The sequence below is a fragment of the Cottoperca gobio genome, chromosome 14 (genome assembly GCF_900634415.1).
Source record: "Cottoperca gobio chromosome 14, fCotGob3.1, whole genome shotgun sequence".
NCBI classification, from domain to species: domain Eukaryota; kingdom Metazoa; phylum Chordata; class Actinopteri; order Perciformes; family Bovichtidae; genus Cottoperca; species Cottoperca gobio.
In genome coordinates this window covers 4,464,973-4,489,944 of record NC_041368.1, presented here as the reverse complement: position 1 = coordinate 4,489,944, position 24,972 = coordinate 4,464,973, and the positions used below count along the sequence as shown (strand labels likewise).

At 41.3% G+C, this 24,972-nt stretch overlaps 1 protein-coding gene across 1 annotated transcript in view; it reads left to right on the top strand.

The window, feature by feature from the left end:
- The window catches only part of uvrag (UV radiation resistance associated gene), an 88,912-nt gene that overhangs the window by 2,651 nt on the left and 61,289 nt on the right, over positions 1-24,972 (top strand). The window contains exons 2-9 of the mRNA XM_029448434.1: positions 1,209-1,326; positions 1,838-1,872; positions 3,005-3,166; positions 4,272-4,346; positions 4,472-4,557; positions 11,119-11,224; positions 14,428-14,554; positions 23,206-23,290. Of these exons, the coding sequence (XP_029304294.1) occupies positions 1,209-1,326; positions 1,838-1,872; positions 3,005-3,166; positions 4,272-4,346; positions 4,472-4,557; positions 11,119-11,224; positions 14,428-14,554; positions 23,206-23,290 (794 nt within the window). The remainder of the gene's footprint in view (positions 1-1,208; positions 1,327-1,837; positions 1,873-3,004; positions 3,167-4,271; positions 4,347-4,471; positions 4,558-11,118; positions 11,225-14,427; positions 14,555-23,205; positions 23,291-24,972) is intronic.

Below are 24,972 nucleotides of genomic sequence, written 5' to 3'. Positions count from 1 at the left end.
ATAGCTTTGGTTTAGTTTGTCCTGTAAATGTGATGTCTACATGTTCAAGCGTTACAGATGTTCAGCAGAAGGCTTGCGACCAGCTAATCCTTTTGTCACACTAATCACTCTGTCGCATACCACCATCAGACTTTTTTGATGACTTTATGACATGTGGTGAACGAATAGGAATCTTTAGACTATAACATGGGCTCTGATATCAGTGTAGTATTTTGGAGAGTGCACTCGCAACCATTTCTCTCTGCCTGTGGTCCACATTAGCCTTTAAGAAGTGTGCACTCACATTTTTAAGGGGGGGTTAAAAGTCCCTTGCGGAACAATCGGTGTTCCTGTTGTTGAGGCCCTTAATCTCATAGGGAGTCCCATGACTTAGATTTAGTATGGCTGCAGGAGAGAGGCTCTGCTCAAGAGAGAATTTGTGCTGTGATGACTTGTTGGCCTGAAGTGTGTGTGTGTGTGTGTGTGTGTGTGTACACGCACACACACACACACACACACACACACACACACACACACACACACACACACACATTATTATATGAGATTTTTACTGAAGGGGGCACCACATATAGATTTTTGGAAGCAGGTCTTTGCAAACAATGCAGATGTTAACTATTGGTAGATTGCTTTACATATTCACTAATGAGTCATGTAGGTATTTATATTTTAAATTCTTTACTTGTCTTAACTGTGCATCACTGGTATGCTGGCTTCAAGGTGAACTGACTTTTGTTTTGTGTGGTTTGGATGATTTTTCAGTAGTTCTGATTCTTTGATCAAATAATTTCAGAGCTAAAATGTTAATACACTTCTCATGTGACTCTCAGGACTAACCATGCCTGCCGAATTAACTCGCTGCTTAATTTTACCATGAAGATGTCATACCTTTATTATTTGAACTGCTGACATCTAGCAGCCCGTCACAGCTGGTGCCGCTGTGCATGAGAAATAAACACTATTTTAAGAGCATTATATATATATAGGATAGACAATGTGGTACTTCATTGACCTCTATAGGGCACCTCTTTTCACTTGTCCTGTGACCCAGTCAGGATTTTGTGTCTTCGGAACAGCAGAGATAGTATTTGCCAACGAGCGTCACATGATCAGAATGAAACTAAATGCAACAACCCTGATATCTGTTATTTGTTGTAAATCTCTGCTCACTCTCTCTCTCCATCTCTCTCTATATTGTTCCCCACCAACAGAGACGATTGCGTCATCTCCGGAGCATAGCGGCCAGAAACATCGTCAACAAGAATGGTTCCCCCCTGCTGGACACTTACTTCACCCTTCATCTCTGTGTAGCAGATCGCATATCTCGAGGTCAGTGTTAACACCTTCCACCCTGTGAATCCTCTGTGTGAGAGCTGACAGTAGGTAACACTGCTTGGTCTGTTTTCTACAAGTTAACATGTAGTACATGTCAACTTTAATATGCACATTATATTCTCTGTGCTATGGTCTCCAAAAAAGGATAATCACTTTCCGCACTATATCAATTAATGTAGCTACTACATGGTCAAAATAGCTCAAGTGATCATGACACATATGAAAATTGTGTGGGATTCTGTGGGAGCATTTATTTAAAGCTTCTCCATTCAGATGTTGTTTTCAATTATTTTTTATGTACGGCTCTCAGATGTGAATCATGCCCATAATCCTATAAAGTCACTGTGTTGACCTCACTGTGTTTGACTACAGCTTTGTGTTTCTAAAGTCCAGCAGTTTAGATTTACAAATGAAAGCTGAGCTGAACTTTATGGTAGATGTAACCCAGTTGGTTGTGCTTGTGAGCTTTCTACCATCTTTTAATCAGCATTCTTTGTCTTTTTAGATTTTTACAAGAGTGAGGTCATACGAGACTCGCTGGTGAGTATACTTACTTAAACCTTCAACATCTTCATGTCTGCCCCCTGGGATAGGATCAGGATGTTGTTATTACCTGCACAGTGCCACAATGAGGGAAGACTTTCTGTATTTCACTGATGCCGAGGCTGGCATTCACATATACCTGCTGCCATCTGCCAGTCACACATTTATTCACCTCTGGACTTGTTGCTCCACTATAACCTTACTTAAACTGCTTTTCAAACACCATTACAGTGACATGCTGTGTAACATGCTTCGTTAAGTTTGATGTCAGACTTGCAGCAACATAAATTGAATGTGATGTGTGTTCTTCCCTTACGCAACTTTGTCTCTTGGTCTGTAAGTTGTGTAATGACCCGTGCTTCTTTGGCTGTTCCTACTCTTATTTGCGTGGCGATGCAGTTCTGCACAGCAGCCAAGGAGAGCGAGTCGTTAATGTTGGGCTTGCTGCCGAGTCATCAGCTGACCTAAGCTACTTTCCAGGCACACTTTTCAGTACCCTCGGCAGACAGACTGTATAATGCGCTACAGGAGGCATAACTCCTATCCTCTCTCAGCCCAGCTTCCTCCTGTTGAATTTAACATCCTTGCTGACATTCTGTCTCCTTCCCGTCATCCCTTCCCGCCTTCCTGTTTTCATTCTAACTGCTATGCCCCTTTGCTTCCGCTACCGACCCCTACCACCACCACCACCACCACCACCATGTGGATTGCACTTCTGCTTTTGACATTCCTCTCCAGCCTGTCCTTGAAAGTGACCTGAGGAGCAAGACATTTAGTCTCTGATGGAGGGAAATGGTACATAATGATGTAAATGGCTGCAATACTTTGTAGAACCAGTGCTGTCAGTCTGGAAGCTCAAGGACAGAGAACTAACTGTAGTTAGGATCGGCCTTTAAGGTTAATGTAGAACAGGATGATTTCATTACTTAACAATGTATGGGGATCACTTAAGAACATTGCATTTGACAGAAGTACCACGCACTTTTGATTTCAGGTTTTGATCCAAACTATGCACATAGAAAAGAACACTCTCCTGCTTGTATTGTCTTTGCTTGTCTAGCTTAAACAGTAACTTCAGTTTAAGTTTACTGTCTGAGAATCCTCACGTGCATGTGTGTGTGCTTGCCAGAATCCAACTTGGCGGAGCCTGGACTTTGGCATGCTACCGGACCTTCTGGACACGTCGGTCTCTTGCTTCATGGTGAGGATCTGGGGAGGACAGGAGGAACAGTACCAACTCCTCATAGAATGGAAGGTCAACCTGGATGGCCTCAGATACACAGGACAGCAGGTCAGCAATCAAACAAATGAAAATGATAAAAGTAAACTTTATGTATATAATATTTCATTTTGTCACAAGGATCGCTGTATGGTAGAAACTCTGCACTGATTAAAAATCCAACATGTAATGCGTCACACAGTGAGTTCCTCTGAGCATCACAACATTGTATATGTTTATACCTGAATTTGAATCATTGTTGCATTAGATTAAAATGGTCTTAATAAAATAAGGTAACCAGACATAAGTTATTCACATCAACAAAGAGTCTACAATTACTTTCCTGAAGATTATACATAAATGGAAATTAGCAAAGAAAATGCAATTTATGCAGAGTCAGTATTTGAAATAAGGTAGAGTAAGAATGACTTTTAAAAACATTAATTGCATTGATGGAATACGCTGTTCTACTGTCACGTGATGCAGTCTAGAGTTTGACTGTACACTTCAGTAAATCCTATATTGTCACAAGGCAAAATGATGATAGTGTCCGTACTTCACTGCAACAGTTAACGCTTTCTGTTCTGTATCACACAAAGTGTGTTTTTATTCGAGACACCAAACCTTCTTTCAATCACTTAAATACATTGAGCTGATGCCGTATGTGGGTAAATGTAAAACATTACTGTATACAACTATTTCTACCTCTGTAACAGACACTTCATACGATGCAACACTTTCACAGTAATCAGAAGGCAATACGTTGCATGTCTTTTCCACCCATACGCTTACAACGTATGGCAGAGGGGGTGAAGTCATTTGAATTTGCTGTATGTTGCAATACTGCTCACCACGGTCATGATGTTAGAATGAGAAGAAAATGATTCAGTGATCGCTGCGTTTAGTTGTAAGCACTGAAGCTCACTATGGTGAGGACTGAACAAGTCGTATTTGCAATTCAAATGAAGAGTTTTTCACAATGAAACTCTGTTTGGTAAAATGAGCCAAATCATTTGCAAAGGACAGACAAATAACTCCATGTAATTGTCATTCTTTCACAGTAAGACTAGTTTCAAAGCTTGTGAACAGATGGCAGTCTCATGCACGGCAATACTGTCCCTTGTTCTCTCCGTCTCAGTCCCTGCAATGAGCTTCTACTGCTTCGCTTTGTCCACAGATTCGATCCAGGAATCCAAATGAGATCATATTTGGATTGAATGATGGCTACTATGCAGCTGACTTCGATCATAAGGTACAGCCTTTTGGGAATTTTCCATAGCTTCTGCATCAGAATGGAATAGCCAATCCTAATGTTATTGGCTTGATTCAGACGCTGTTTGGTCTCTGCATTGAAAATCACACATGTGGCTGTTGCAGGATCTTTCGGAGAGGAAGAAAAACAGTCTGCTTCAGGTCGACCAGAGCTCAGTCAGAAGCTCCTACAGTGTTTTCTCTTTGCTCAGGTAAGATTCATGCCATGTAGTAGTATTACATCATATTATCATATCATTAAGGCTCCAATTTCATCAAATGTTTTGGGTTATTACAATGCAGCAACCTTTTCTCCCATGTGCAGTGGATTTCAACTGCTGACATTTATTTAATAAATAATCAAATGCATAATTGGTCATGTGATGAGACTTTCTCCTGTTATGTGGGTTGCATATTTGTCTTTAGCATTTTTATTCCAGCAGATGGGGCCACAGGAAAGCCTACATTTTGACTCAATGATGAGGAAAGCTTGTGGCCTCCGACTTTATTTAAAGTCACAATGCCTGTAGTCGACTCTGTGTTTGTTGGACATCATAGGACAAATATATGGAACATTTTACAGCAGGAACAGTCGATGCCCATGAAGGCCCTTTATCATTAGGCCAGACTGAGGTTTGGGATTGTGATTAGAATTAAAGTACAGACTGTTGACTGAGAAACAGTTGCAATACAATTGTTCACCACAAGAAGGAGACAGAGATTTGCTGAGAAAGTTGCTTGTTACAGGGGGAACCCTTGTGCAGTAATTAAGAACTGCAGATGACACGATGCTCCTCTGACATCTGTTGACAAACATGACTGTGTTGTTCCACATTTATATTTAAATGTGGTAGAATGTAAATGCTGCTTTCAACATCATTAGGGCTTCCCTAGAGGGAAACCCTGTGATCATACCCTGATCACTTAACAGCCTAATTACACCCAATTTTAACTGAATGAATGTATATCTGGAAGTTTCGAATTTGACATTTCTAAAATAAGATGAGGATCCTGTCATTATGAGCATTATGAGGGTTTCCACTGGCATTTTCCTTCTATAAGAATTAAATAGGGGGACATAAATGCATCACAGGCTTTTGCAGTATCCAGAAAAAGGAGTTTTGCCAAAGCTGGCTGAACTTAAACAGTCCCAGTTTGAATCATAACTTTTATGACCTCTGCTCTTGCTTCTTTTATTATTGCAGCTTTCTTCCACATCCTCTTCTTCTATCCGCACCCAGTGGGACTCTGCGGAGTTTAACACAGTTACATTGATCCCCCTCTTCCCACACACTGCTCTGCCTGCAGCTCCTCACCCGTCAGAGTTTTTCATAGGTTTGGTGCACTCATATGCACAATGCACATAGTTTATGATGATGTACTGTAGAATGATCCATCAGTTACTGTACACTCCATCAGGGATTATCCTCCCACCCCCCATGGTACATAACCATATATACCACTCAGGTTCTGTCCCCCAGAGCTCTGCCTGTTTCAAAGTGCATTACTTTCTGGAGCATTGAGGTGGAGTGCTGCTCATGGAGCCGTGCTTCATGTTGAAATCTCTGCTTTTTGTTATTGGCTTACCTACGTACGTGCTTTGATGCATGATGAATGTAATCAGGTGAAAAGCAGCGTTCTCCTTTTGGCTGTCTAATTTTAATTATGCCTCTTCCAGAGAATTTGGAGTAACTGTGTGTTTTTGATGCATGTCCACAGGGGACACCCACAGTGAGATCTTCTCACCCAACTCTCTCCCACTCGTTAATGAAAAAGGATGAGAGCTGCTTTGCTAAGAATCCACTGGTTTGATTAATGAAGGTAATTTGTCAGCAGATTCACTGTCTGCTTTTCAGCCCAGCTCCGGCTGACAAGACCCATCGTCTGTGTGAGTAACATGGTGATGTGGGCTAGCAACACAACACGTCTCCGATGGAGAGATGAACAGGGAGAGTACAGATCATCAATCAGCAAAGTTTAGTCTCTTCCATAGAGTCTTCCAGGCTGAGATAGAAAATGAGACGGTGACGAAGATGGTCCAGCTGTTGAACAAGGTTTTTCTGTTGTTGACACTATTAATACTTTCCTCGACCTCTTACGTACCCTCCTCTGTCTTACCAGGGAAAGGTGTGATGTTTGAGCAGTAACAGGAAGGAAGATATGATATGACTGATGGGAGCTGCCTATTTGTTTAGTTGAATAATAACAAAAAGAAGAGACAGAAGGAGTGACGGAGTGGTTTACTGTTCCAGTTTGTAATGGTTAGAGGCCATATTTTATGGCATAATATGCTCTTGAACTTAAGATTGAAGTGGTGTGTAAGAGAAAGTACTTGGGTGGCCCCTCAGCTCTTACTCGCATCTCTCTGAAAGCAAACAGTTATCTACTTAATTTATGATGTTAAAGGTATAATATGTAACATTTCCGCATTAAAATGTCTAAAAACGACTAGACCTATGTTATGTTTTGTTGTTTGTTGGGTTGTATTATTACATTATCCCAAGTGTTTCATTTGACTGAGAGACCACTAGTGGCAGGAAATGACATATTGTGCATTTAAATAGTTTTTATTTTTAATGACAATATAATCATTGTAGATGCTGAATGTTGACGTTTCAGCTCTATTGTAACAGTGGCCCATGTGACACATGGAAAACATAATTCTTGGTGCACAACTTTCACAGTTTAGCACTGTGACATTGCAGATTTAACCTGTCTTAAACTCCGTGAGCCTAAAGGGGAAACTTTCTTTTCCCCCCATGATCAGAGTCATATGTTGCCGTGTTTCCTGATTTGCTTTTGTACGCTCCTATATGGAGTATGCATGTACTGTACTGTATGTATGAATGTCAACAGAAGCAGTGATGGTGGAACTCTGTGGGGGGTCTCTCGTGCAACAGATGCTGCTGAGGTGATAATGCTTCCCTTCAGGCAGTCTCGTAGCTCTACTAGCCTGCTGGTTGGACGCTGCGGCCGCAGCTCTCAGCCATGGGACGTTGTTGTGGTTCTGCGTTAACCAGGCAGCTGTGTCTGAGTCTCTGCTGACCCTGGGGTCTCAACCAGCAGCAACCACACTACAGAAACAAACTGACTGTCTAAGCTTTAAATCACCGTGGAGAAATGGACATGGATGATTTTTGTTTTCATTTCACACCTCTGGAGGGGACTTGTGCACAATCAAAGCAACCTCCATTTACATAATTTAATAGGAGGTTTACGGTTGTTGTTTTTCAGTTTAGGCAGTGGGCCTGCAACGCCCCTGCTAGTAGTTGCCCAACCTAATGTTTTCAATCTGAGATTACATTCTCTCTAGGCTAAGACCTCAGACATGCATTTGTCCAGCTTGTCCACCTTCCATTCTCACTACCTGCCCAATTCTTTCTTGTCCTCTTATTTTTCTGTCTCTCTCTTCAGCGTTACAGCTTTTCTTTAGTGCTTGCCTTGCAAGCACTAAAGAACGTGTCTTGTTATCTTAGCTTGTTGATGTAATGATGTGTTCATTACTCCCACCTTTAAAATTAAACTCAAAAACACTAAGCCTTATCCTCTGAGTTTTCTGCCCTCCCAAACAAAAGACTGTAGGATTTGACTAATTCAAATCTATATGATATTTTTGTACATAATAAAACAATTTGTAGCTAAGGTTCTTCATTGGGTATTATATGGCTTACTCCACCAGGCAGCTTCAGTAGCCATGACTAACATTTTGAGATTCAGTGTAAAACCAGTGAAAGAAGCTTCTATAATTATCTACAGAGTGCGTGACCCCTTTTTGACCCTTTTAGGACCAAACATATCTTTTCTCAAGATCTCTTTGGCTTCTTTGCAACTCTATTGTAGTTGTCATGTAAACATGGCTTATAACTCATCAGATCTCCACAAAAAGCCTGGAGGAATAGAAGTGCCTAATGCAGGCTCACTAAAGAAACTCCCGTAATCTTATCTTCCATTCCGTGAAAATGGAGACAATAGTGACGTGAGGTGAATAACAAGTGTTTAAACGTGTTGACATTCTTTGGCAAAGATACAGACGGAATTTAACATTTTTGTTTGTTGTCATTTTCCTACTGTGGTGCTGTTTTCTTTTGGTGTGATAGTGGGCCATTACCCTTAATTAGTTGTCACAAAATGTATCGGAGCTTGTTTTGAATTGCTTAGTTGGCTGCCCTGTTCACCCTGTGGTGTTTGAAAATGGTTACTGGAAATGAATTCAGTACAGTTGTTGGTGCTTTGGCTTGTTTTCTCTGAGCCAGTTCATTGGGCAACCTTTGCATGTGATGAACAGAAGACTGGAAATACATTTATAATACCACTTTGGTAAGAGTAATCAGCCATTGTATTTGTCTGCTGAGTTTGAACCAGTTGATTTGATAGCTAATGTTTAATAGGAGGTCATCACATGTGCATTATTGCCTGGTTGTTTGATTGCTCTTTCCTGTTGTCTTTTCTCTATCACACACAACATGTCTTGGAGTCAAAGTGTTTCTTTGGAACAAAAAGCTCTGCAGTGATAGGCAGGTGGGTTTGGATAGTATATCTGCAACCACGAGAGACGGAAATGTTTGGTGTACATAAGGCCTGCCTGATGTTTCCCCCTTAGTTTCTCTCAAAAGAACAACGGTACTTCCTAGTTTCTTCTTCACATCCCAGGTCTGGCTTGTCTTTGTGAGCCAGATGACACATCTGCATTAGCTGATTCTTTCTCTGATTGCAAATTTGCAGATGCTGGACCACAACACGGCGTGTAAACCATGGCAAATATTTATTTCAAGATAATCAGTAAAGGTAAATGAAGAGAAAACAAGAGACCTGGCTCAGAGAGGCTGCCAATGCTGCTGTTCTCCAACTGCACTGAAAGGACAAAAGTTTAATCTATTTCCATCTACGTTACTGTATTCATAACATTTACCAATTTAGCTTTGTGTTTTTAGTATACCTAAAATACCCTATTAAACAAGCACAAGCACCTCTGACACCCCTGCAGGATCCAGTCCCACGGTTAGAGGAGAAAATGTTATTGTTTTTCTGATGTTTATCGGCATCAAGGGTTCAGTGCACACGCTCAGTCATAACTTCCTGCAATCCCCTGTGGCTGAGTTGTAAGTTACCTCGAATGCCTCGGAAAAAGAAAGTTATCACTGCTTGTGACGAGACGCTTTCTGGACAGTTGCCGAGCGATTGAACTGCTGCCCCAATGTGGGTGTGCGGTGGGAACCCCTCAGTCCCCTGTTGGGTAGGTGTTAGGCCAAGACTCAGAGAATGATAAGGAGGCAGACATGCGTGAAAAGGAGAGGAGAGATAACTGTTCTCACCTGGGGGAAAAGACCATATCAGATTCTCCCATCGCAATCACCTAAACGGATGAAGCTGTCAAAACAGATTTGCCCTGATGTTCCAAAGGACTATCTCCAACTGCTATCACTGTCACCTGAGACACGTTTAAAAAACGTGGGCAGAAAATAGGCAATGGATTTCCTGTAGGACTCCTCCCCAAAGCTCTAATTGCATCGTTAGAATTTTTATTTATTTCCAGGTTGCTTGCCAGGAAGAGGCAATATTATCCACCAGGTGACTGTTTGTTTCATAGCAAAACAATCCTCCTAAGATCTGTATAATGACCCACCAAGCTGGAAGTGGCTCTCACACTAAACCCATTCAAGAGGCAATGTCTTGAAGACTCAAAGCAAGTGCATACCTAAAGAAAACCTTATTCACATCACCCTCATGACCCACAACACAGGGTTAGGGCTTGGAGAAAAAGAAACCGACTAACAAGAAGAGCCCATCACATCTTTATTCTGGGTCCAGATAGTTAAACCATTCTGTAATCATCAAGAATGAAAAGTAACCATTATTGTGCAATCCAACTCTCATGGTACATGATTGGCATTGAGACATTTAGCAAGAAGTGGATCGAACTCCACACTGACAGTGTGTTTGCTAATTGGCAGTCCCTCCTTTTGTCTGTCCTCTGTAACTCATTCCCACCATGTGGGATTGTTGTCTGTAGCTGTTTTGTTGGAGTCCATTGGGTTGTGTTTAGGGGGTTTTGTCCCTTTTTTATGTGCTCTGGACTTGAAGAAAACATACTTGGAAGTTAATTGCCCCTGTGATTGATGGTCTAAATAATGCGTTGGCTTGTCATTTGTGGACTGTTGTTGCTGTTCCATATTTCAGTAATGACAGTAACATTGCATTTTGATTTAGGCCTCCATCTTTGTGGTTTCAATGAATTATTTGGCCTTTTGATGGTTGTCTTCGCTTCCTGGGAACTAATGAGTTCAGGTCTACAGGACATCTTTGATCTCATATTGTGGTTAGATTATTAGAAAATACTAGTGATTTAAGTTTTGTTGTGATATTTGTGGTTTTGAGGCATTTAAGAGCTTGATCAGTTTGGTCAAATGAACTGTAAACTTTTATTACTTTACTCAATATTGTTTTTGTCCTTTTGTTTAATGTCAAAACTCGTCAATAACTTTTACAGTTCAGGAGACTCAGCAGTCGGGCCAGACCGATGAAGGTCAACCCCAGTAAATCAGAAATAGAAACCATGAGGGATAACAAACATGCTGCACAATGACTCTTCCACATGGGGACAATTATAATTCTTAAGATGCCATCCAAACAGTCACTGTAATTGCGGGTGTAGTCATAACACTGACGCAGCCAGTGAATTTAGTGGCCTCTTGGAAACACAGTTTCAACATCCGGTTGCAGTGTGTGGTTCAAAACAATGATCTGGATCGTGACTTTGTCTTCTCCTCCTGCAGGCTTCACACAGCCCAGAGAGCCATCAAGCAGACCCAAGTGACAGTGCAGAAGATTGGGAAGGAGATCGAGGAAAAACTAAGGACAACCGCAACCTGCACAGAGCGGGTGAGCACAACCATCGGCAGCAAATTCCAACTCATCAGCAACTTACCTTTTAAATCAGCAGCAGTGTTTAGGCCGCTATTTCCAGCTTTGGGCAGCCATTGTATACTTTTGTTTTGATGGCTGTACTGAAAAGCCGAGCAATACCCCCCCCCCCCCCGCCTAAATGATAACGCTTTGACCAAAATCCACTGTTTATGTTTCAACCTCCTGTCATATCCTCAACTAGGATCCACTACAAAAGCAAGAAAGCATATTTAACATTGTTGGAATAGGCAGCCACACAGCTGTGAAAACGGAGCACTGATCTCAGGTTTGACGTTGTGTTTATTGTAAACATTCACTTCAAAAGCATCCCGTCTCTTCTGCTGTTATAAAAGCTCCAGGCAGTGACACTTAGTGTTTTTATCCTCCAGGTAGACTTGCCTTTGGAAAAAGTGCAGCTGGGATGTTTTTGTGTCCACCCAGTGTTTGACATCTACAGCAGAGTGTGTGCTGCATACTGTATGTCCTTTTGTACAGATACCCAATTTAAAGGTTTAGTTCCTGTGTAGAGTGCCTTAGACCGCTGTTACAGCTGTTGCTTTCCATCATGCTCTCATTGGCTTTTGATATAGCTCATTTTTTTGTTCCTTTCCCCAGACCTTCACCCGACCTATTAAAGCAGCTCCACTATAGCCTTGTCAAGCCTTCCCGCAAAAACATTGAGGCTCCATTCTTTTGCCACAAAGGATCCCTTTCAAAAACTTGTCTCTGATATTTCCCCCTCAGTGAAACATTCCTTAAAACCCTTTTCAGAGCTCACATCAGCTAATAAATCACATAATCCTCGTCCTCCACCTTTCCGTTCAAAAAACCCGGCAAGAGTGAGTGGAGCATTGTGTGGCTCTTCTAAGGGTTTCCCTCTCTGCCTTTGGAGAGCTCAGTACTATCCTTCTGTGCGCGTCATATTGAGCATGGATCAAAGGGGGACAGAGGGGAGGCCACCAACCTCGGCACATGGCCCTTTCACCCTTTCACCCACACTCTGCCATTAATCTGCTGGGTTATATCATGCCCCCCCCCCCCCCCCCACGCCTGCTGCTTATTTACTCAGCTGACCCACTGCTGTTTGATGTTCAGTAGGAGTCAGACTGGCCCTGGTGGTCGGTTACAGTCTCACACACACACACTCACAGACACAGACACACACACACAGACTAGGCTCTGACCCACTTGTCAACTATGTCGCTCAGTGAAAGTGTAGGAGGCTCATGGTTCGTGCCAAAGCCAGTGGTGGTTAACATGCAAGCATCAGGGAGCGACGCATAAGAGCGATGGAGGCTCTATCAGTCTTCTCTCTCCCGGCGACTGATATCCCTCTCTGTTTTCGCTACAAAGCCCTCAGAAGTCTTCAAGAAGAAGCATATCTGTGTTTCCTCTGATCCAGGCCACGATCACTATCTGTGTGTGTGTGTGTGTGTGTGTGTGTGTGTGTGATGTCACAGTCTCTGCTTGAAAACTGCAGGATGAATAACAAGGTTGAATCTCTGTTTTCCTGCCAGCTAGCTCTCTCCCTCCCAACTTTTCATTATCCATGTCATCCTCTGTCCAATCTCAATGTACACTTTTCCATCATCACCACATGGTCCCCTAAATGTCTCCTCTTAAATCTTTCTTTGCATGTTTTGAAGTTGCCTGTTCATCCAACTTATAATTTTTCATTGTTTCAGTTAACTTCCAATCTCTCCCCCTTCATCTACTGTATACCACACCCACATCCATCACTCCATGAATCCCTAGTGCTGTTACTTATTAGATGGTTAGCCCAGTGCAGGCTCCCCCTCTACCAGATAGACATGAAGCCTGATGAAGCGACGCCCTATAGAGAGGGCAACATGTTGACTAATGACTGCACACTGACGCTGTTGCTGGTCAGAGAGCATGTGGTGAGAGAGACACCAGCCGAGAGTTGTGGGTACAGAGACAAAGACAGACACTTTATTGTGGTCTCTCACTCGGCTTTGTGTACATTCGCACGTTTGCGTGTGCCATGGTCGTCGGTGTAATGGCCATTAGCCTTCAGTCCCAGTATGAATCAGCTCTGGATGAAATTAATCTGAGAGAATGACTCATATTTATTTTAGATAACTGCTTCACCAGTGTTCCTGCTTTAACCACATTAAACATAATAACACCTCTACCGGTTAAAGAGTGTTTAATTAAAATGGCTTATTTATATTTTTAGCATTAGTCTGTCATTGCCAAGCATTTGGTCCAAGTATTTAGTTGGGCTATCATATGTTTTATATCATATATGTAGCACCTGACGATTATTTTCATTGTCTATTCATCTTTGGATTATTTGTTTTCGATTAGTTGTTTGGTCGTAAACAAAGCCTCAGTTGACGTCCTCAAATGTGTTCTTTTCTCAACAACTAAGTAAAGAAACCAGAAAATATAATATCACATCATATTTCCTATATTTAAGAAGCTGGAATCAGAGAATTATGATTTTATTTTTTCAAACGGATTTATTAATTATCAAAATAGTTGACGATTAATCTTTGCAGCTCTACTTAGAGGTTTTCTCTTTTTGATAAAATCACCATACTTATGTCTAAACGTCTAAAACACAATTTACCAAAATACCAGCACCTGGTTTTGCGCTGCCTTATTTGAATGAGTTTGTTCGTCCCACCTGTGCATGTTCATGGTCGTAGTGCTGCTGCTGCTGGTGCCTCATTAATAAACCTTTCCCCTGTAACACTCATGTCAGGGCTCAGTGAGATGATGATCCTATAGGATGCCTTGTTAAGTTATATTTGTTATAGTTATACGCATTCCTCTTTTGCCCCTGATGAAAACACATGTTTGCGCTTTTGATTCAGCACTATGTTGTTGAAATAAACACAGATTGATGAAACAAACAAGTCAGTGAGCGGTCCTCCTCCTTCAAACCAATAGCCAAGTCCTTCGCCATCTTTCTTCTCATTAACTGTGGACAGTGGATTCTGGATTGTCGACGGCAAGACGTAGCTCAGTAAATGTGCATTAAATCAATGTGACATGAATACATAGCTCGTTTTTTAGGGGGCTAGTTGCAATTTAGAGTCTTTATAAAGAGTAATAAACACAAACAAATGGTGTGCCCACATATTAAATATGTTCCTTAATCCTCTTTCTGTGTTTTCTCTCCACATCATTCTCTTGTTTGCTCTGAGCAGAAGAAAGAGCGAGAGTGCATGCAGCTGCGTTTAGCTGTGCTGCGTAGTGAACTGCAGCGGCAGAGGAAGGCTCTGGGCAGAGAGATAGACCTGCGGCAGAAGGACAGAGCACAGCTTCAGAAGAAAGGTAAAGCCAACGGGTGCACATGTAACACTTGGACTGTTAACGCTACACTACAAGATATTATGTATGATATTCCCCAATGAAATTGAGAATGGGACGGGGGCTGTGGATTGATAATTGCTTTGTTCATCTTTAGCACACACAATATGATGATAGGTTATATATTGTTCAATAGATACATTTACACAGATCCAATAATCCGTTGTTTCAGGCCTACAAATGTTGTTTTACGGCCTTGAGTGCTCTTCTATTCCAATCTAAAGTAATACACAATGTCAGCATACTCTTTTACTTCTGCAACTGACATTTAGCCACAAGCAACTTAGCCAAACATGTGAATACCATTTACACATAAGGGTTCATATTGATGTTTATATTCAGTACACTAGATTGCTTGAGCTTACATGAACATACTGGTGTCAATGGTAATGAAATGCATAAGTATCACATGAGATGATCAGTCAGTCCTGCAGTAAGTACCTTTCTTGTCTCCAGTGGTGCTGCTCGAATCAAAAGCTTGCGTCTAAGTAGACCTAATGATAAACTACAGGGCTTTGTTACAGCTACTAATGAGTATAACACAAAGTAGAGAAGTTAGGACAGTTATTTTTCATTTTATAAATATAATGATACTGTAAATCTTTTACAATGTAGCTTATTGAAATAAATAGCGTCAACAATTTCTATTATTATATTATCTTTTTTAATGTTCTCAGTTGCATTGCTCTACAGTTAAACACAGCACCCCACCCCACCTGAAATTATTATCAGTATTTCTTTCTTAATTTTTCTATGCTTTCCATGTTATTGTGCCAACATTTATAGAAAAAGGTTAAAGTTAAAGACAAGTTCATTACAATGCAGATTTATTCTGACTTCACATATTGGACTATACATTCAGTAATTCTAATATTGTTCATAATATGTATTTAATTGACTGGATTGACTATGTTCTCTCTTCCAATGTGTGATTTTATTGTACATGAGACTCCAATTTTGAACACATCTGTCAAGGTTTCAGTGCTCTCTGACAGCATCAGGTAGACCGTGTGTGCTGTATTACCTGTTCATTTTAGAGTACAGTAGAGAGTGTTGTCACATACAGGAAACCTCTGTCACGCTGCCGGTCAGAGGATCGCAGTCACTCAACACACATGCGTGCCCATAAGGTACAGTATATAGAGCCATTCCTGTGGTTTTTGCAGCCTGTGCCAGACCATTAAAGCAACAGTGTTTGTGCAGTGGTGTCATTTAGTTAACCCTGTCAAGTCTGCAGCTCCTGACTCTGATATCTGAAAGCTGAGGAGGGTTTTACTGCTGCCTGTTAGGGTACAAAGGACACACACACACACACACACACACACACACACACACACACACACACACACACACACACACACACACACACACACAAAACCCATATGCAGGTGTACACAGGTGTGCTCAATAATAAACACTAATTACTTTTAAAAATGCATGTTTCCACAACGTGCATATGTCAGTGTATTCAACTTTAGCTACCTCTGTTTAATGTTTAGTCATGTGTTTCTCATGGTGCTCATACATCCTCAGGTTTGATACCAGCCACATGCACGTTCTGCATTGTACAGTGAGTCTGGATGGCTTTACTGCATCACTGCATTTGTACTGTAGAATGAGAACAAACCGTTAGTAGCTATGAAATGAGAATTAAAAACAAAGGTCGTTCATTTTGACCAACAGCTTCAGACGGATTGTTTGTTTGCTTGTATGTTGGAGGTTGAACCTGTTCCTGTGCAGGGTGAAATACATTTGTGTTTTGACTAGAAATATCTCAGCTCACTTGTTTGTGGGCCAGGTGCTCTCTATGATTAGCATGAAGTCTACACACACACACACACACACACACACACACACACACACACACACACACACACACACACACACACACACACACACACACACACACACACACACACACACACACACACACACAGTTCAGGGAGAAGTTTCCTTTGTGCTGTGATTCTAAAAACAAAAAAAAGGCCGTTAATCCTCTGCCTCTTTACCTGTCACCACTTTGTCTACAGCCAGAAGAACTCACTGCTCTCCGTCTCGGCAGCTCTTTGATGGCTTTTTTCCAGACTGGACAAGTGCTTATTAAGAAACAGAAGAAAAATTCCTTCAGCTGGTTAAAGAGGGAAAAGGTATTTTAGGATAAATTGAAATGCTGTAGCTGAATATGAATAGGGCTTGCTTAAAATCTTGTTGTTTTTTTCCCCAGACTCATAACTCAAAAGCTAAAAGCCAGATGCTGCTGAGCTCTGCTGTACTTCCAGCCTGTTGTTTAACTCTTCTAATCAGCCCGCACATATTCATTTGTTTCACTATCGGAAAAAGCCCTGCATTAATTTCAGACAGGATACTCTCGGAGACAGGTGTTTACAGTATTTCATACAGCAGCTGATTTTGTGTCTGATTATATTTAGATTGGCACCACAGCGTGTTTGTTTCATCTGATCTCATCTTTCAGTTAGACGCATATGATTTTATCAAGTGTAGCTTAAATTTCATTTTGGAACTTTCCTCAGGGGACTCTATTGGCTTTTCTGTCAAAACAGTCAATCTTATAGATTACTCATCACACAAGCTGTTTGCTAAGCTAATGTTGATGGAGGTGAGCGTTTCATCTGTTGAATTTTCACACATTCCAGTGCTTATTAGATACAGGATTCTATTAAAGTTTTATTGACTGTTTAACAGTACGTCTAAGTACATTGCTATGTGATATATCCCCAGAGGGAATCCTGTATGGACATGGATAGGATTTTCTTCTTCACGTTCGCTAGGATCTCATCTCTACCTGGCTGTGTGGTCTTCTGATCTCTCACACAATCCTCAGGCTCATTAGCAAGTAACTCTTATCAAGCTGTTATTCCCAGAGAAGAGGCCCCTCTCAAAACACGTGGCACAAATAAACCCCAAATATACAGATTGGGTTCTGCAGGTGTGTGCGTCTACATGTGCGCTAACAGAATGTTGTTGCAGATTTTGCCGATGCCTATTCTGTATTCATCTTTGTTCATGTTCCCTCTCAGCCATCCTGCACAGTGTTAGCACAGCACTGAAACACTTCAGCAGTCCATATCATCCTGATGACAGGTTAAGGACTAGCTGTTCAATGCCCGCTGATTCACAGTAATGGCAGTGAAATCATAGCAGGAGTGTAGTCTTGAGAAGAAGCTGTTGTTTTTCACTTCTCCTTCAGATGCACACATACTCACGCTAAGCCCACTGTACCCCTTTTTCATAATCCATAACAGAGGACATCTGAGCATGACCACAGTTTTTTTCCTTCTTTACAACTGTGATTTTAAAATAAAAGTCTTTCTTTCCTCCCCCCAGAATGATTGGGTTTGGTTTTGGTGGGGTCATACTCTTTTCACAATTTCCTCCAGTCTAATTTTCCTCCTTCCACCTTAAGCAGATGACATAAATCAGGTCTGCGAACAGCGTTTATTGTACTTAGTAACGGTAGTTATTCTCACGCTCTGTAACAGAGCCAGGGCTCCTGACCAATAAATGTCTGTATTTCTTACACTTGAGAACCCTAACCACTGTTTTGTGAAGGTATGGTGTGAGGAGGTATTTGTCACCTCAGAGAAAAGGTCTCATATTGAAGCTATCATCATTAGGCCGCAGCAGCTTTACACATTTACGTCCTTCAGCTGGCTGACTGAGGATAAGGGTTGACAGGCATTGCAGACCAACACTCTGTGTAATGACTCACTAGCAGGTCTTTCTACGTTTTTCCTGCTTTTTTGTCATCCCCCCTGACATCCAAATATGTCTCTATGTCACAGCCAATACTCTCCCTCATATGGCACGAAGAGCCTTGGTTTAAAAACAAGTTTGATCCAATGGATTATTTTTAGTTGGAAGCAAATGGAAGTTCTTTCTTTAACTTGTATCATTCAATATGGTGTCCATAACATCTTCATCACATCAACATTCCCCGGACACATTATTATAGTTAATTCCTTTGAAACTGCTCTTCAGCTCGTTTCATTGCGTTTGGTGCTTTGTGGTTCTGTTTTGAGTTGATAGTGTTCACTCTATAGTTGATCCATTTTATCTTGCTCATTTTACACAGCTGCATTGAATGCTTGATGGATTACACATCAGTCGATGATGAGGTCGCAAAGTGAGACTGAACACACAATGCTTCTTAATAAACTGTAATATCATTTACAGTGTTTAATGTGAACCAGATTATATGCACCATTTAAAAGATTCTGGGAGTTTCTTATCAACATTTTGCTGTGTGATTTATGACGATAACTGTTTCTCCCCATCTTCAGTGATCAGTTGTTTTGTTTGAATCGGGGGAAAAACTCACAAGTTACTGATTAAAAGTACCACAGAGGGAAAGTAACTCTGACAAGAAAGCAGGAATCTCTTTTGAGCGTTTGCATTACAAACACCAGGACCTGTGCTCAGGAAGCAGGAAGTCAATGCAGTTGTTGGTCCAGTGTTGGTGCTGTTTATGTGATGAATCCACTCGGAGCCTCTGTGCATTAGCTGATGTTAATGGTTGTTTAGTGACACCGACGGTCATGAATCAGAGTGTCACTTAAATGTCCTTAGGAAAACCTCAGCCGATCCAAGCAGCAACACTTCACTTCTTACAGCAAGGTCACTAAGGTCAGGCCAGTTGGAACAAATCCCTAAACCAGCAGACTGGTTGTATGGTTGTCCATTTTGCAGCTTGATTTCCTTCAGAATCCCACAGAGCCTGCATTCTGCTGCCAGAGGGCCCTTACTGTACATTAGAGGGCCCTTACTGTACATTAGAGGGCCCTTACTGTAGTTTGTAGGGAGTTTGGTGTAGGCGTGGCTTCCGGTACATTATATTCAGTGACAACGAGCAGTAGTAATAATAATGGTAGTATTCTTTCCTCGTGGTACCTGCAGTACATAACAGTGCCTGTCTGTGGGCAACACCAAAATAATGTTTCACAACGAGCAGTATTTAATGTTTTATTAGGCTGTTACTAATTAAAACTCCGGGTTTGTCAAATTTTCGGGACAAACGTGACAGGATTCGGGACAGCTGCTCGTATTCTGGGACTGTGCCACATTTCAGGACGTCTTGTCCCCCTACTGTACATTGTCTCATGTCCAGAATCAGAAAAGCTATAGTGAGGTCCCCGACTGATTTGTTGTCACTTCATATGCCTTACAGCATTATAAAGCCACGCCGCATCTGGATCCTAAACCCACCTCTCATGTTTAATATAGAAGATAGGGTGTTGAATGCTGCATGTACGCTGTCGTGGTATTTGTCCGTACCTTGATACCAACAGGAACAGGTCGGAGGGATGAAAGAATGAGAAGATGGATAGAACAGATAGGACAGAGCTGGGCATTACATGAAAGCAAGAGTGCAATACAGGCCCACGCAGTTGGTGTTAAAGTATGTTCTGGATGGCCTTTCTGATCACTGTCTTCTTGCTAATCTGATGAAGTACCTTTTTTATTTTCTCCCTCCCACAGTCTCTGTCAAGGTATCTCTTATTCCACCCTTATGGTGTCAGTTCGAGCAGTGTGCAAGTATGTGATAAAAAGCCGGTCCTGTGATCCATCTGATTACAAATGTGATTTGATAATCTTAATTGCTCAAAACTCACTTTTCTGCCAGCTGCTGTCATACTTTCCATTTTTTTGATAGTCGACTCCCGGCACTCTCACACTCCATAGACGATGTGGAAGATCTTCTCGTCTTTCAGTAGAAGAATGCAGATAAACACACGATATCGAGAAGTGGAACTGGAATCGGAACTGACTGACAATGTGAAACAATCATCAAGCTATGTGCTTTCTGCTTCCTCTAATCCAGGGCTGTCAAACTCATTGTAGTTCAGGGGCCACATGCAGCACAATGTGATCTCAAGTGGGCCGGACCAGTAAAATCACAGCATAATAACATATAAATAATGACAACTCCAAATGTTCCCTTCGTTTTAGTGCAAAAAATACAAGTACATTCTGAAAATGTTCAAATGTAATGAACTATCTTTTTACAAAACATTATGTATGAACAACCTGACATTTCTTAAGAAAAACAAGTGCAATTTCAACAATATTATGCCTCAGTTTATCATTTACACATGTGCATTACAACGTACAGATCACAGTGTATCTACAAAGGCACAAAACATTTAGTGGACAAATTTGAAATAGCAGTTACTTTTTTTGAAAAATTGCAGTTAATGTCTTTTCTGTCATTTTTACACTTTGCATCACATCCCGTGGGCCGGATTGGACCCTCTGGTGGGCCCGTTTTGGCCCGTTTTGGCCCGTGGGCCGTATGTTTGACACCCCTGCTCTAATCGATTCCTGAGAGAAGCTTTGACCTCTTACGAATCCTTCTACCCGCTGGTTTCACACATATGCCAATAAATGTGTGCAGTGTTTACAATATGGTAGACCAGAGCTAGTGTTTGAAAGCATGAATAAAGACCTATTTCACTCAACATCACAGATTAAGGCTACAGAACAAAATACATTCTAATGTTTGCATCAACAGAAGCTTAATTACAGGTTACATTACAAAAGATGAGAAAACAGTGCAATCTGTAGTTATGGTGTCTGATTGTTAATGTAATGTAATGTAATGTAATGTAGTGGGTGCTTGGTGGAGAAACACTGAAGCATCACAGAATATCTTGCCATGGCTTTTGACATACTTTTAGCATTGCACTTCCATAACATACTTAATAATAATAATACATCTAATTTATATAACGCTTTTCAAGACCTCAAAGCCGCTTTACAAGACCTCAAAGCCGCTTTACAATAGTAGGGGAAGTGGGGGGAGGGGTTAAGACGAAGGAAGAAATGGAAAATAATAATAATAATAATAATAATAATAATAATAATAATAATAATAATACGGTTAACAGGGGGCTAGCAAATGATAGTTGAGAAGAGGTGCGTCTTGAGGCGGGACTGAAATATGGAGAGGGACTGAGAGTCACTTGGACTCACAATGGACAGTAAAAAGAAGATCAAAGCCGCTGCAGCAGAACCAGAGATGTTGTCTTTTTTATTCCTCACATTCTTCTTTCTTGTCAAAACCTGCATATCTTACCCACAATACAACTCTATTGCGGACGGTTTTGTCATACTCTTGTGTGGATTATGCTAGTCTTACCTCGAGCCACTAACCTTAAGGCTACAGATGTCTGGTAAGTCCGTGCCCCCTGAGAGGAATGCCTCCGCGGCGGCAGCAGCCGAGGCTGGAGGCATAATGCTTTTGAGTTGCATGTCTGTCCGTACGCCTGTACGTCCCAATCTCATTAACACGTTCCCATGGACTCAAAGATGTACTGATCAGAATTTGGAGGTCAACGTTCAAGGTCACTGTGTCTTCACATCTGTATAATTTTTGTGAAGGTCATATCTAAGCAATGCATTGAGGGAATTTCTTCAAACTAGGCACAAACATCCACCTAGACTCGAGGATGAACTGATACGAATTTGGTGGACAAAAGGTCAAAGGTCATTTTGACCTCACAACATTTTGGCCATAACTCAAGAACTCAAATGCTAATTAAGTACAATTTCACTCAAATGTCTTATAGGATAAAATGATGAAGTAGTGACAGACATGGATGTAAACTGCAACTTGACTGGTTGGTTGAGGCAAAAACAACCACAAGCAGTAATTCTATTTTTCCTTTTCTAACTTGTAGCATTCAGCTCCAACTGATGCTGACATCACTTAAGGCAATATTAGTCTTCCTGCAGCTTCCTCTGGAGCCACAAAAGGATTTATGGAACTGTTTTTTTTAAACATATGCAGCAGTCCTCCCCATGACCTGTAAACAGTTTGATGTGTTCTTGTCCTCACCAACTTCCTCCTGTCTTCCTGGTGGATCTTTCAGGCCTCTGTTAAGCCTGAATACGATGAGAGAGAGAGATGCAGGAGAACAATATGTAGCAAACATGTTTTATTTTTCTACTTCTATTCACACTGGGGATTGTGTGTAATAATTGCTGCACAAATTGAAATAACCAAATTATTTTTAATAGGTTTTTGTTGTGCTTTGGACAATGTATTTTTTACAAATAGAAAATTGCGGATCCTTTTCTTTTGATGAGCATTTGATAGTCAATCGTATTGTTTATTTAAACTATGTGACACCATAAGTCATGTTTCTGTTGCATGTCTGCCATCCCACCCTACGTGAGGGTGTATAAAGATGGATTAGAGGAATATTCTGACAACCCTAAATCATACTTTGCTTCTTTCCGGTTTTCTGCTACACTGAGCTATTGTGAGCTTGCCAATATTGCAGTTACACAACTTCCACAAGCTGTATCATCACTGTCCCTTATCTGTCAGATTGTATTTATTTGCTGAGCTCTGTATTTACAGAGTCTGACAAATCCTATAATTTGCATACATATGTTGTTTGGTTTTATGTGGTGTCAAAAGGAAATGGGTTTTGGCCTGATCAAAAGAGCTGTTTGATCTTGCTTAAGTTTAACAGTGGATTGCAGCCAACCAAACACAAGCCCACCTGGATGTTCAAAAGTAGGAGAACAGAACGCACACACACCTCATAATTGACTCTTTTTTTTTTTTTTTTTTTGTCTGTCTCTGTTAGAGGAAGCGTTCTCCGCTCAGCACGAGATTCTGAAGGAGGAGAAAGAATCTTTAACCAAGCTGCAGAAGGAATGCACTGCCAAGAGGTATGTGTGAACCTGTAATTAGCTATTTCTTTATTTCTGCATTGAAAAGCACACTTTTTAAATGCATTAATCCCCAGACATTACCCAGAGCCCACTAAATAATGTGACCCAATGTGTTGCTCAGTCGTATTGAATTGTGATGGGACTACACCCTGCTCCCTCACCTTGCTCTTTCAAAACAAGATGATGTTTTTGCGGCTGGCGCTGCCTACTTATGTGTTCTCAACAGAGAGTTTGCACATTGTGCTAAAAAGCCTGTTGGCCTGTGTTTGCCTTGGCCTGCGGGGAGACGTGTTTGGCGGGTGCCGACCCTGGATACGGCTTTGTTTGTCTGAGAAGTACCTGGCAGTCACAGAGGGTAAACCAGAGCCCCAGGAAGCCCAGCAGGGGCGAAGATAGCCAGCAAACAGGAAATTAACACCGACACTTGTACATCTGCCTTACATCCATTCCTTGGAAATATCTGTGTCGTTGACGTTTTTTTTATACTTTTAGCTAGGAAAATGTTATGCTAAGCATGCACACAGCCTTTCCACATTCCTGTTTAATATTTCACGGCTGCTGTTGAACAGTTTATCTCACCAGATTGGAGCTGAAATGCATCAGTTAGTTATAGTATCTTTAATTGTTGTAGTTGTTGACTTACTTTTCCTCTATAGATCCCGTAGCAGGCTTGATGTGTTAAACCTATTCCCCCTTTGGCACCAGTGGTTGAAAGTTTTTACAGTACAATTGTGATGTACTTTACTTAAGTATTTCCATTATGCTGCCTCTATACTTCTATTCCAATACTTTTCAGATTAACATTAACATAAAAAACATGATAAGTTTATGAGATACAGCGCCTTGTCAAAGGTTCAATAAAACAATGTCAAGCTGTGGCCCATTGTTTAACTGTAATAAGCAACGGTTTGACATTTTGGGAAATACGCTTCTCATATATTAACAGACTCATATGAGGGTGGTATCGATCCCCTCATCTAACTCTCTGGCAGAAAGTGTTTCAAAGTTTGCACCACCAGGATGCATGTATTTGCTTACTTATGCAAGGTAACATGTAGATCAGTGGTGGGGAATCTCCGGCCTCCAGGCCGTATACGGCCCGCGAGACCATGTGATCCGGCCCTCGAGGTAATTCGTAAAACGCACCCAAAAAAAATCTACTAGCAAAAAAAAACTAGATGGCAATATTTTAAACGGGCGATTGACTGTTTTTCCTGGCCACGCTCAGGGTCCTTGAACACAACACAAGCGGAACGTGTCATCACGTGGTCTCGTCATGTCAAAAAACTTCAATTTTAAACGAGACTGTCGTTGACATCAGGGAACGCAGCGTGGCGAGTGTAAAACAGAAAGCTGGATGTGGAATGTCACTTTCCAGGAGAAATTGGACAAACGATGATTTCTTTGTGGAAGTAAAAGGCCAGTGTGTCTAGTTTGTGAGGACTTACTTGCGGTGATTAAAAATAATCTCGAGCATCATTACTGAACGAAACATGCCGAACTGCACGAGCTGAAAGGACGAGTGTGTTTGGATAAAGTTAGTTTGGCCCAACAAGCAGCTCTCTGCAGAGCGGAACATGAAAACATGGACAGATAGACCACCACACCAAGATCAGACTGTTCCACCACTGCTGTGCAATTATCACTGCCATGTGCAATATTCACTTTATTTTCTATCA